The 12365-nt window shown below is 47.0% G+C and overlaps 1 protein-coding gene and 1 long non-coding RNA gene across 2 annotated transcripts in view; one reads left to right on the top strand and one right to left on the bottom strand.

The window, feature by feature from the left end:
• The window catches only part of RFX8 (regulatory factor X8), a 77994-nt gene that overhangs the window by 50708 nt on the left and 14921 nt on the right, over window positions 1–12365 (top strand). The window contains 7 exon segments of the mRNA XM_063788965.1: window positions 1893–1929; window positions 1932–2002; window positions 2585–2662; window positions 5441–5554; window positions 6721–6871; window positions 9498–9556; window positions 11347–11503. Coding sequence (XP_063645035.1) covers window positions 1893–1929; window positions 1932–2002; window positions 2585–2662; window positions 5441–5554; window positions 6721–6871; window positions 9498–9556; window positions 11347–11503 — 667 coding nt within the window.
• Window positions 3300–9191, bottom strand: LOC129143174 (uncharacterized). Its single transcript, XR_008546320.2, has 4 exons — window positions 9052–9191; window positions 7059–7176; window positions 5436–5827; window positions 3300–5000 (listed from the first exon to the last, which is right to left on the bottom strand). It is a non-coding gene; the product is annotated as an uncharacterized LOC129143174 (long non-coding RNA).

Below are 12365 nucleotides of genomic sequence, written 5' to 3' on the forward strand. Positions count from 1 at the left end.
TGTTTCCTGACTTTTTAATGATCACCATTCTAACTGGTGTGAGATGATATCTCATTGTGGTTGTCATTTGTATTTCTTTGATGACCAGTGATGATGAGCATTTTTTCATGTGTCTGTTGGCTGCATAAATGTCAAGAAGACCCATCTTCTGATGACTCTGAATAAAGCCAGTATTCTAAAGTGTGGTGTGAATGAGGCTTAGACAGCACGCAATAGAGAGACCCCTTTGAGCTGTCCCCTCTGTGTTCCTGCTTTATGTATTTATTTAGACATCTATACCCCTACATCATTCCAACAGTATTAATGGGGGAAGTTTTAACGTGGCATCTTCATAATATTGTGTGTGTAGTATGCATTTTCTCCAGGGAGAGAGTCAGTTGCTTTCATCAGATTCTCAAAGAGGTTCAGAATCACAACAGAGTTATGAAGTACAGATTTTAGGGCACTGAGAGGACAGTTAAACATGCTCTCTAAACTTCCGTGATCCTCAATGCAGTACTGGTTGATACTGGGGCATCGGAGAGGAGGAAAACACAGTGGTGCCTGTTTCCGGTGTGTGCAGCACTGTGTGGGATGGTGGCTGAGCTCACTCCTCCACTAAAGGGTGGGCACAGGTGGTTAGAGAAGCTGCCCTGCCCTCAGATGTCTTATAGACAGGAACATACCAAAACCCACAGAAGCAATTCTATAAGTGAGTAGCTTAGTGAGGCTTAGGGTGCGTAAAGACTGGGCAGGCTAAGGATGGAATGCTGACCTTGGAACTATAGGGTCAGAGAGCAGGTCATGAGGTTTGAGAGAAAATGAAAAGTCACAGTCTGGCGTAGCAGGGTTGGCTGCTCAATTTTCAACTTGGAGGAATTCTTTCATCCTACTTTATTGTAAGGGAAATTACTCAAAAGCAGTCTATGACAACGCTGAAGAAATCATTTCAAATAAAATTGATACCCTTTATTCAGACCAGGAGGAGCCCTCATGCCTCCCCGTGCCCAGAGGGGACAGCAGCATGAGTGACACAGGGAGGCAGGGAGGAATATTGCACTTGCTTTCTGCCATGCCACCTTTCTTCCTCCTTCCCATCCTGTAATTGGTTCTTTTCTCTTTTTTTGAGATGGAGTTTTGCTCTTTGTCGCCAAGGCTAGAGTGCAGTGGCGTGATCTTGGCTCACTGCAACCTCCATTTCCCGGGCTCAAGCAATTCTCCCACTTTAGCCTCCCAGATAGCTGGGATTACGGGTGTCTGCCACCACACCCGGCTAATTTTTGTATTTTTAGTAGAGACAGGGTTTCACCATGTTGGCTAGGCTGGTCTTGAACTACTGACTTCAAGTGATCCACCCGCCTCGCCCTCCCAAAGTGCTGGGATTATAGGCATGAGCCACCATGCCCGGGCCTGTAATTGGTTCTTCTAAAGGAAAGTCCATGCTCCTCATTTTCCTTGTTGGCAATGGCCCTGAGATTTCTGATACAACCAACCGTTGTTATGATATAGGCAGAATGACCCAAACAGGGATGATTTTATTTCAAGGAGGAACAATTACATGGACAAGGGTTGTAGAAGTGTATTTGTGATATTAAATAATTCATAGATAATAGTCTTATTGTACATTGCTATAGAGGATTTGTAAATAGATGATCCCAAGAGAGATACATTTGGTAATATATTAAATCCTATCCCTTCCCTGATGGCCATCGTTCATAGAATTATAGACAAAAATTAGCAGCATTTGGAATACAATATGAGAGGAAAGCTGCTAGAATCAGTAATGTGTGCAGAGGTGTGGCTAAAAGGTTATACACAATATTAACTTATAGTAGTGTGATCATAAGAAGATTTATATGCCAAAAAAAGTATTGTATTTTAAAGACATAATCCATTGCACAAATGATTTTTAGTGTGAAGATCATTCACCGATGAAGACAGACCCAGTTGGATCCCCTTGTCTGAATTCAGGAGATGTCCATTTCTGGAGCAAGAACTGGCAAAGAAATACTCCTGTAATATGGTAGGTTTGCACTCATGGGGAGATTAGCCTTTCACGCTGTATGATGCTTAGGGCAGTAAATAGCTTCCTTTTGTGCCTGTGGTCATGGTTGTGTCACATGGAATAATGTTTGCCTTTGCTGGACCCGTGAGGACCAGCAACCTTCCCTGGCTTGATGGTGCTCAGCAAGTTCAGGGTTCCCTATCACATCCTATGGCAAGGCTCCCGCTGGGACTGCCTCTTCCCCAAGACAAAGAAAGAAACAGATATATGGATTTTCTAGAAATTAGGGCTGGGGATTATGGAGGGGGAAAATTGAAGTTTAGAAAAAAAGATGTCAAAGTTTGGTGGCCTTTGTAGTGGTAGAATAAATCTGCAAATATGAGTTATGACATTGAAATGAAAGCTACATGAACTATCAGCCTACAAGGTCTGCATTAGTTTATAGAAACAAAAAATGCTGTGGCCCAAGTGAAGAGCGCAGCTATTGTCATTTGAGAATTGCAACAAGAGCGGCCTCTGAGAGCTTCAGAAAAGTCTGTGAAGATCAGTTCATTATTGAAAAGGCCCACAAGCTGAAATAATTTTCCATATTCTTCCTAGATGGCCTTCCTTGCTGACGAATACTGCAACTATTGTCGAGACATTTTACGAAATGTGAGGAACCGAGAACTTGAGAGGGTAGGGTTTTATCTATAAAATACAAGCATTTATGACTCCTTATTAATCATTTTTATTTGAAGAGACCCCGTCAACAGATGTCCAGTGGTAACCCACTGCACTGAAGTGCTTACATGCTATGTACCTATGTTGTAGTCATTGAGTTCTGGAAGGTGAGATCGATATTCAGTGTAATCAGTTGGAAATTCTCCAAGGTGCTAATACAGATAACTTTAGGCTCTAAATACAAATTCAGCTATTTTTTAGATCCTAATTCTGCTCATTTTGAATAAAGTGTTGGTAATAAAATTCACCCTGGAATTTTCAGTGGTGCCGAAGAGCCATTTGATTGATATGCGCTAACTGAAGATGGAGCAGGACTTCGCAGCTGAGTGATCTGGCATGGGTATTGTCACGATTGGATTTAATCCTAGAATTGGCTGTGGAAAACATGAATAAATCTTTCAGCTATTCTGAGTTTCATCTTCTGCAGTGTGAGATGAAAATCCAAGGAAACAAGTGCACATTCAAATGAGATTTTTTTCCTGATGCTTTAGTATATTCTAAGCACTTCAACTTTGGGTGATAACGCTCATTCAGCACGAGCGCATTTACTACCTACTCGGCGTAAAGCATTGTAGTGAGGGAGAGACCAAGATGTCTTCAGGATGGCCCCTGTCCTGTTGATGCAATGTTACAAATATCCATCCACACTGGATGTCTGACATTATTCCTTTCCTTCTTCACTTATTCATCAAATACGTATTTAATTCCTACCCTGTGACCGACACCATTACCAGGACTAGGAAAGTATTCTCCATAAGGCTTGAGAAGTTAGTAGTTGGTAATGAAAGGAGCAATATTACCCAATAGAGATGATGCAATGTGGAAAGTTCTAGAATAGCTGCATGATTAGACTACTCTGGGTGCCTAGAGAAGGGTAACAGAGAAGGCCAGGGAGTGCTTCCAAAGCAGGCCACGTTGCTGCTGACTCTAGTAGGAAAGGCAGAGGTGCAATAGACAGAAAATGGGGTAGGAGAGGGATTCCAGGTAGGACCCATGGTGCAGGTAAAGGCAGCATGATGTTCACGGGCATGATGTGACAAAAAGGTCACTGTGACTATATTTTATTATTTCTTTTTTTCTTTTCTTTTGTTTTCTTTTTCTTTCTTTTTTTTTTTTTTTTTTTTTTTTTTTTTTTTTTTTTTTTTTTTGTGAAACGCAGTCTTGCTCTGTCACCGAGGCTAGAGTTCAGTGGTGCGATCTCGGCTCACTGTACCTCCACCTCCTGAGTTCAAGCGATTCTCCTGCCTCAGCCTACCGAGTAGCTGGGACCACAGGCGCCCACCACCATGCCCGGCTAATTTTTTGTATTTTTAGTAGAGACGGGGTTTTTACCATGCTGGCCAGGCTGTTCTCAAACTCCTGACCTCAGGTGATCTGCCCACCTCGGCCTCCCAAAGTGCTGGGATTACAGCCGTGAACCACCGCGCCCAGCCTAGATTTTATTATTTCTAAAGAAGAGAAGCCAGAGGGGAGGTGGGAAAGTAGGCTGATGCCAGAAGGGGCCTCGGATGCCCCAGAAGAACTCTGACTTGTTGAGAAGACAGTGGGGGAGCAGTGACAATAGGGCTTGGCCGTCGTGGAACAGAGAGGCAGTGAGGAGGTTTTGTCACAGTTGAGGTGAGAAGCGACAAGGGTGGATTCTGGGGCAGTGACAGTGATATCAGAGATAAACAGTGGCAGGTTAGAGAAATATTTCAGAGGCAAGCGCAACAGGGTTTGGTGACTTGGACGCGGGTGGTGAGGGGTGAGCAGAGACGGGTCTGTGGTGGTGGCTCCACCCAGACCCCCCTTCCCCAAAGCTCCTTGCTCCAAGGTTCCCAGCCTGAGAGAAAAGGGATTGCTACACCCTGTGTTGTATTTTTCAGAGTCTCTTTGGAGAAGTCCTCTCTAGAATGAATGCCCTGATAACGGGATTTTAAACCAGCGCCTGTGGCCATGTAATTCAGGAGTTGACCCTAACTTCCATGATGACCTAGGCATGGGGCCAGCGCCTTGTCTGGTGTCACTGGCAGGTCCTAGCACCAGGACCAGGGGAGATACGACAAGGTTGTGATGCCTCACAGTATCTGAGCCTGTGGAAATCCCAAACAGGCAAGAGTCTTTATTGGCGGCGAAGCAGATCGGTCACCTGGTTAAAGCACGGAAACTGAAAAGTCAACGTGGGAAAAAACAGAAAAGAGGAGCCGCCATTTTGATCCTCCACGAAGTAGTCCACATAAGTCTTTAGAGAAGGCTCCTGTGTAGAACCACACCAGTCTCCTTTTCCTTCCACAGTCGTTAGGCGACTTCTAACCTGATGGCAAGGAGGGGGTCTCTTAGATTAAGTACTATCACACCTTTCTCTGAGCTGAAAAATGATTGAGGCAGTCAGTCAGTCAGTCAGTCAATGAACATTTATTCTCTCTGGGCTGTGCCCTGTGGCCCAGTCCTCATCCTAGTATAATCAACTGGAGCCTCCTTGTGGTCAGAAACAGCTTCCCTTCTAGAAACTGCCTCAAGAAAATATTAATAATGTTCTACATTATCCCATCCAACTGGCAGGTGCTCTCAGATGGGTTGTTGGAAAGAATTCTATCAAAATACAGCTTGGAAAAGCTGAGAGGCAAAGCTTTACAAGCACTGGAACAAAATTCATCCCATTGTCATCTGGGGCTAAGGAAGTATCTATGGCGGGGGGTTAGTCTTGCGAGGTGGAAAACGAGTTTTGGCGATATGCTCTGTTACTTACCCCAGGGGGAGGACTTGCTTACTTCCTTCTGGAAGTCTCTGCAGCAAGACACAGTCATGCTGATGTCATTGCCTGACGTGTGCCAGCTCTTTAAATGCTACGATGTCCAGCTGTACAAGGTAGGAGGACGCGTGAGTCTCTAGAGTATATCCTTTGCAGAAATTGGCAGCAAATGCTGGGTTTGGACCCACAGCTCCACCTCTCTGCAGTCTCCATGGTCCTCTGAGGAGTGAATAGTGGGGTGTATGGACCAGGAGCCCTCTGATCTCTGCCTAACACTCAGTTTTCCTTTGTGAATTACCTCATGGAAACCAAAAGCCAATGCACATAGTAACCTCTGGTTCCATATCAGTGAAGTCCGAATTGAGTCGAAGTTCTTTCTCTGGGAATTTCTGTAAAAGAAGACATTCTAAAATGAATAATTGGAATTGTAATATGCATAACTGCCAGGGCTTTTGTTTTGTTTTGTTTTGCTTTGCTTTGGTTGAAGCTCTATCTCTAAAGTGATTGTATTTGGAGGGTTGTATTTGGAGGGTCAGGTTTATATCTTCTCTGGATAAAAAAGGTGTTCTCCTTCAGCGTGTCACAAGCCTTACCTTTTATTTTATTATTTTTAAGGAAACCATCTAGTACTTCCAAGTTTTTAACACAAAGTTTGAAAACTAGAAGCTGGGTTCAGCCCTTAAATATATTTGGTTTGACCCACCTAATATTGGCCAGCATTGTGTGATTTTTTAAAAAAATACTTGAATCAGTTATCAATCTTTTAAAAATATTTGAGGCCGGGAGCAGTGGCTCATGCTTGTAATCCCAGCACTTTGGGAGGCTGAGGCGGGTGGATCACGAGGTCAGGAGTTCGAGACCAGCCTGGCCAAGATGGTTAAACCCCGTCTCTACTAAAAATACAAAAAAATGAGCCAGGTGTGGTGGCATGCACCTGTAATCCCAGCTACTTGGGAGGCTGAGGTAGGGAATCGCTTGAACCCGGGAGGCGGAGGTTGCAGTGAGCCGAGATCATGCCACTGCACTCCAGCCTGGGTGACAGAACAAGACTCCGTCTCAAATAAATAAACAAAAATATTGGAAAAAAATTCCAACTGTGGCTGCACCAGCCTGACATCCTGCATGGGAAGCAGTGGCCACGTTGCATGGTGCTGCCCCTTCAACCTGGGTGGGGACCCGCTCTCAGACTTCTTGAGACCCGCCCTGTCCCTGTGGCCTGCGTAAGCTTCAGTCACACCTGCACCATCAGCAGAATCATAGTGTCTTGTTACTTTTGTTGTAGGGAATTGAGGATGTTCTCCTTCATGACTTCTTGGAAGATGTTTCTATTCAGTACCTGAAATCTGTGCAGTTATTTAGTAAGAAATTTAAGCTGTGGCTCCTTAGTGCTTTGGAAGGTGTTCCAGCCCTCTTGCAGATCTCCAAACTCAAAGGTAGGTTTCAATGAAAAAAATAAATTCTGGGCTGGTGCAGTGGCTCATGCCTGTAATCCCAGCACTTTGGAAGGCCGAGGCAGGAGGATCGCTTGAGGCCAGGACTTTGAGACCAGCCTGGGCAACATAGTGAGATCCTGTCTCTACAAAAAAGTTTTAAAAATTAGCTGAGTGTGGTGGCACACACCTGTGGTCCTAGCTACTCAGAAGGCTGAGGCGGGAAGATCACTTGAGCCCAGGAGGTCAAGGCTACAGTGAGCCATGATCATGTCACTGCACTCCAGCCTGGGTGACGGAGCAAGACCCTGTTTTTAAAGCAAAGAAATACATAAATAAATAAATTCTGTAAGTGTAGATGAAGCATCTGACTTTCACCCTGGGTGGTAGCTTTCAGCTGCTGCCCCATGCGCTCAGCTATAGTCCGGAAGGCCCAGCCTGCTCAGGGTTTCTGGCTTTTAGTGCTGGTGATAGATTTTTGTGCTGATCCAGCCACACCCTTTTAAGCTATTTCTCTTTTGAATAATAACATGGACTTTTGGCAGGTCAAGGTGTTCTAGGTGTGGATATTCACCAGGGCATTCTCACACCTGAATTGCACCATCTCTTTGCTGAGTTTCTAGAATGCTTTCCCCTTCTGTCTGGCTGCCAGGCTGCAGTCTCTGAATGCTGCTTCCACCAGGCTATTTATCTGTTCAAGGCCTGCAGTGGCTTCCAAGCGCAAGCCTGAACTGCTCTGTCAGCTGGTCCAGTTCCCTATAAATCTGTCCTCTTTGTGTCCCTGCAGCTCCATGCTCCTTCAAAGGCCAGCCTGCACCTGCCATGCCCTGTCGGATCATCCTGGAAATACCCATTTTCTCCCTCTTGCCTTTGTGAAGTTTTGCTATCATTGCCTGCAGCTCTCGAACTCCCTACGGGGTCCCACCCTCCTTGCCAGGTCAGGGCCATTTTGTCACCAAGCTGGCACCAGTTATTTCCCCACATTTCTATGAGTCTTGCTTCCTTTGCAATTATTTCCTAGGTAGTGCAGATAGGGGACTTCTCAAAGTGCCTACAGCATAGGACCATGTCTAATCGCCACTCCTTCCAACCCCACGCCCCCAGCTGTGTTCACTACTAACGCTGGGTACCCTGATCCAGTTTGTCCCACTTGGAAATTTTAGGGACGTTGCAGAAGGTGAGACTGGGACTTGCTGCAAAGGGGGTCCAAGGAGTGGGGAGCAGAGCCTCGCTCCAGTTTTCCTGTGCTCCTTTAACATCTGCCCGAATTCAAGCCTCTGTCTCTTCATTCTGTAGGCTACTTCAGCGGTTTCCTAGTTGGTCATCCTGCTTCCACCCCCCTCCCCAGCCACACTCCCTCCACCCCCAGTGATCATTCTAAAACAGCAATTAATCAATTACCAACCTTCCCTGGCCTCCACTGCCCAGATGGCCCACTCTCCTCCACTGCTGTGCAGTCATTCACAGTTTGGCCTCTGGCCCCATCCCTGTCTCCATCTCCCAAGGGACTCCCATGACCCAACAGTGCTCTTCAGCAACACTAGACAGGCTGTCCCCAGAAAAGGCCCTTATTCCTGCCATTTTCTATGCTTGGACTGCCTCCTGCCCCATTACTCCTGGCTATCTCCTACCTATGCGTCAAAGCCCAGATTAAATGTCACCTTCTCAGTGAAGCTTTCCTCAATACCTTCTTCCAGACAGCCTCCCTTTCTTCCTTGTGCTCTCACATCGCATGGGAGCACTTAGCCTGCTTTTGGGATGTGTTTGCATATCTGGTGACCCACCCTCTGGAGCATGAGCCCTTTGTAGGGCAGGGCTGTCCTCTTCTGTCCATCAGCTCAGCAGCCATCCAGCAAATAGTTATTGAGCAAACACTGCACGAGTGTTCTCCCAAGTATTTATCAAATGAATGAATGCATTCAAGAGGAGAACACCTGTTTCTATGTGTTCCCTTTTCATCCTTTCCTTTCCTTTGATTATTTTCCAAGGAAAGCACTGTAGGATGAGAAAGTTGGGGGTGTTCCTTTGAGTACTGGTCTTAGTCCAATCTGGCTGCTGTAGTAAAATGCCACCAACTAGGTGGCAGTATATAAACAACTGAAATTTATTGCTTATAGTTCTGGAGGCTGGGAAGTCCAAGATCAAGGCACCAGCAGATGGGTGTCTGGGGAAGGTCTGCTTACTGGTTCACAGATGGCTGTCTTTTTGCTTTGTCTTCACATGGTGAAAGAGGCAAGGGGTCTCTCTGGGGCCTCTAATCCTCTTCATGGGAACTGTACACTCGGGGCCTCATCACCTCCCCAAGGCCCCACTTCCTAACACCATCACAATGGGGGTGAGGTTCAACATATGAAATTGGGGGTGTGGGACACAAACATTCAGGTCATAGTAGCACGCATGTCAGATGCTGGGGTTACTTAATTTTTCTGGCACATGAGGACATTTCAGCCAAGTGTCCCCTGCCAGGATCTTCTAGCCACTCAGAGAGGGCCAGCAGACACGGGGGTGGGGGAAGTTGCAGTTTAGCCAACTGTGCCTTCCTACCCCAAACATGCACCTTCTCTTCCCCACTGCCCACATGAGAACTTGAAGTTATTGTATTAATGGCCACGTGTGTTGTTCTTAACAGAAGTTACTCTATTTGTCAAAAGACTAAGAAGAAAGACGTACCTTTCCAACATGGCTAAGGTAGGTTTCAGCCAAGCAGATAGGAGGGAACAAAGCAGTTTCCTGAAAAGAGGTGAAAGCTCTAAGTCCCTGTTAAGAGTGAGTGGTTGCTCTGTCCATCTGGAGGGCAGAGGGCAGGCAGGGTGGCCTTGCCTGGCCACTGGCAGAAGAGTCCAGGTGGGCCCCCGTGACTCAAAGCTAGAAGCCTGCCCCCTTTCCACCCATCCTCAGGAAGGCTCCAATCTCCTGGCTCTCTCAGGGCAGGAGGGAAAGCAGGTCAACACTTAAAAGATGCCCGATGGCCAGGCGTGGGGGGCTCGTACCTGTAATTGCGGCACTTTGGAAGTCCGAGGCAGGCAGATTACTTGATGTCAGGAGTTCGAGACCAGCCTGGCCAACATGGCAAAACCCTGTCTCTATCAAAAAATATATATATATACAAAAACTAGCTGGGCATGGTGGTGTGTGCCTGGAGTCCCAGCTACTCAGGAGGCTGAGGCAGGAGAATCTCTTGAACCTGGGAAGTGGAGGTTGCAGTGAGCTAAGATTGTACCACTGTATTCCAGCCTGAACAACAAAACGAGATTCCATCTCAAAAAAATAAAAAAATAAAATAAAAAGATGCCAGAGGGAGGCCCCACACAGAGCTACCAGTGTCAGAGGTAACAGGGCATCATAGCAGAGCCTATGACAGACAGACAGACACACCCTTCACCCATGTGTGTGGCCCTGTGGACTCAGTGTGGCCAGGCCACCAATTACTTCAGCTCTGACCTTTTCAATCCTGGGGTGATTTAGAGAAAGGTTGAGAAGGGCTGAAGAAAAGATTCTATGATGCTGGCACCCGGCTCGTGGGCTACCAGGAGTCCTCTCTCAAGTCCTGCGAGCACCCTATTGGGATAGAGCCTGGGGACCATCACTGTGCTCCAAATCAGTCTCCACTGGGAGGATCCCAACTGTGGCTTCCATGACACCGAGCTGGGCCCCATCCTCCCAGTGCAGAGCCCTCCCCAGACTCTGAGCTCAGCGGGGTTGTGTCCCACTGCCAGTTACAGCCAGTCCTGTTCTCCAGGGCTCTCACAGTCCTGACTCGGTCAGTCTGGAAATGACCCGGCAGTGTGCTCTTCCTCTCAACACAACCAGAGCAGTAAGCATGGGTTCTGAAGCCTGCCCCTGCTCTGAGCCTTATCTTCCCACTTACTGCCCCTCAGGAAAGTTACTTCACGCCCCAAGAGCCCTCAGTGTCCTCCTCTGTAAAAGGGAGGGGTAACTCGTGCCTTCTCCCAGGACTGCTGTGAGGACCACCAGGTGCATCCCAGGCAGTCGGACAGTGTTGGGGACTAGATTGTCCCCATTTGACAGCTGAGGATATCACCTCCCAGAGGCCAAATTCCTCATGGCCAAGGCTCCCACGAGGAAGGGACAGCCAGCTTCCGAATCCCGCAGCCGCTCCCTCAGGATCGGTGCAGGCTCTACCTACACCTTCCTTGCAGAGGCTCAATCCCCGGGATCCCTCGCTAGAGTCATTTGGGCGTGGGGTGATTGTGGTGCAGAGAAGCAGCAGCAGCAGTGCCAGACAGCCCTGAACGCATCTTCCTAGAGATGGGTTCGTTCTTCTTCCAGAAGGGCAGTTCCAGAATGTGTGCAATTTTAACCTTTTCCTTCTTGTTTAAGATTCATTTTTAATGGGTAATATCCGCATCAATGTTTCTTTCTCCCCCACAACAAAAATCTTGGCAATTTGGGGGAGAGTTAGGCAAGAATAAAATGACCAGATTGAATTAAGTATTATGCCTCCCTATTATCTTTAGACTATGCGAATGGTATTGAAAAGTAAGAGGCGTGTCAGCGTTTTGAAGTCAGATCTACAGGCCATCATCAATCAAGGCACTTTGGCTACTTCTAAGAAAGCCCTGGCAAGTGACCGGAGTGGCGCAGATGAACTGGAGAACAACCCAGAGATGAAATGTAATCTTCCTTCTGCAGCTTGCTTTATTGGCGTGTTGGGCATAGATTTGGGGCTAGCATGGCCATCGTTAACTCATGAATTTCTTAATAGGGGTAGAACTTTATAACTCCGATGTTTTAAGTTGTCTGCTCACACTTCTCTTCCTGTAGTGGGGTGATGAACACCCCAGGGGACGCCCTGTCCCTGTGCTCCCAGGACCTACCCCAGGGCCAGACAGGGCAGCAGTGCTGATACCTGTTAGTTGAGTCAATAAACGATCAGATGAGTGTGCTTGCTGCTTGACAGTATTTATCTCCAGAATATCTCCTGTGGGGGAAAAGCTTAGTTTCTGCATCTGTGTTGTACACACACAGACTCCTGTGTCTCCTCAATCATGCTAAACTGCCTTGAGCTAGATGTCTGCGTCGACACATTCTCCCATCACTCTTGTTACTTGCAATGTGAAGTTTAACAATGGTGCTTTTACCATATTTCATTACTTTCCAAACAAGTGACAGGAAGCAAGTGGATATTCTTGCCATTTGCTATTGATCATTGTCATTGTTTTTCAAGAAAAAAATCCACCTTCCATAAAGAGCTTGCGTTGCTGGCTGGTGTGTGTTGTTGCGTCCTTGGGGAGCGAACATAGTGGCAGCAGGAGCTCTCCAGACTCAGGGAGGACCTGGGAGGCAGGAAGCTGCAGGATGGTTACCGATTATGAATTATGGGCATCTCTAGGCCCTCCTATGATGGCTACAGGGAGGGTGCCAGGCTCCCCTGTGTGTGTCCTTTCCAAACACTCGCTGCCACGATGCCCCAGGTAAGTCGAATGGCCTCTCCCTCTATGGGCATAACTCCTTGGTAGTACTCTCAGCTGTGTCT

Source organism: Pan troglodytes, chromosome 12 (genome assembly GCF_028858775.2).
Source record: "Pan troglodytes isolate AG18354 chromosome 12, NHGRI_mPanTro3-v2.0_pri, whole genome shotgun sequence".
Classification (NCBI taxonomy): domain Eukaryota; kingdom Metazoa; phylum Chordata; class Mammalia; order Primates; family Hominidae; genus Pan; species Pan troglodytes.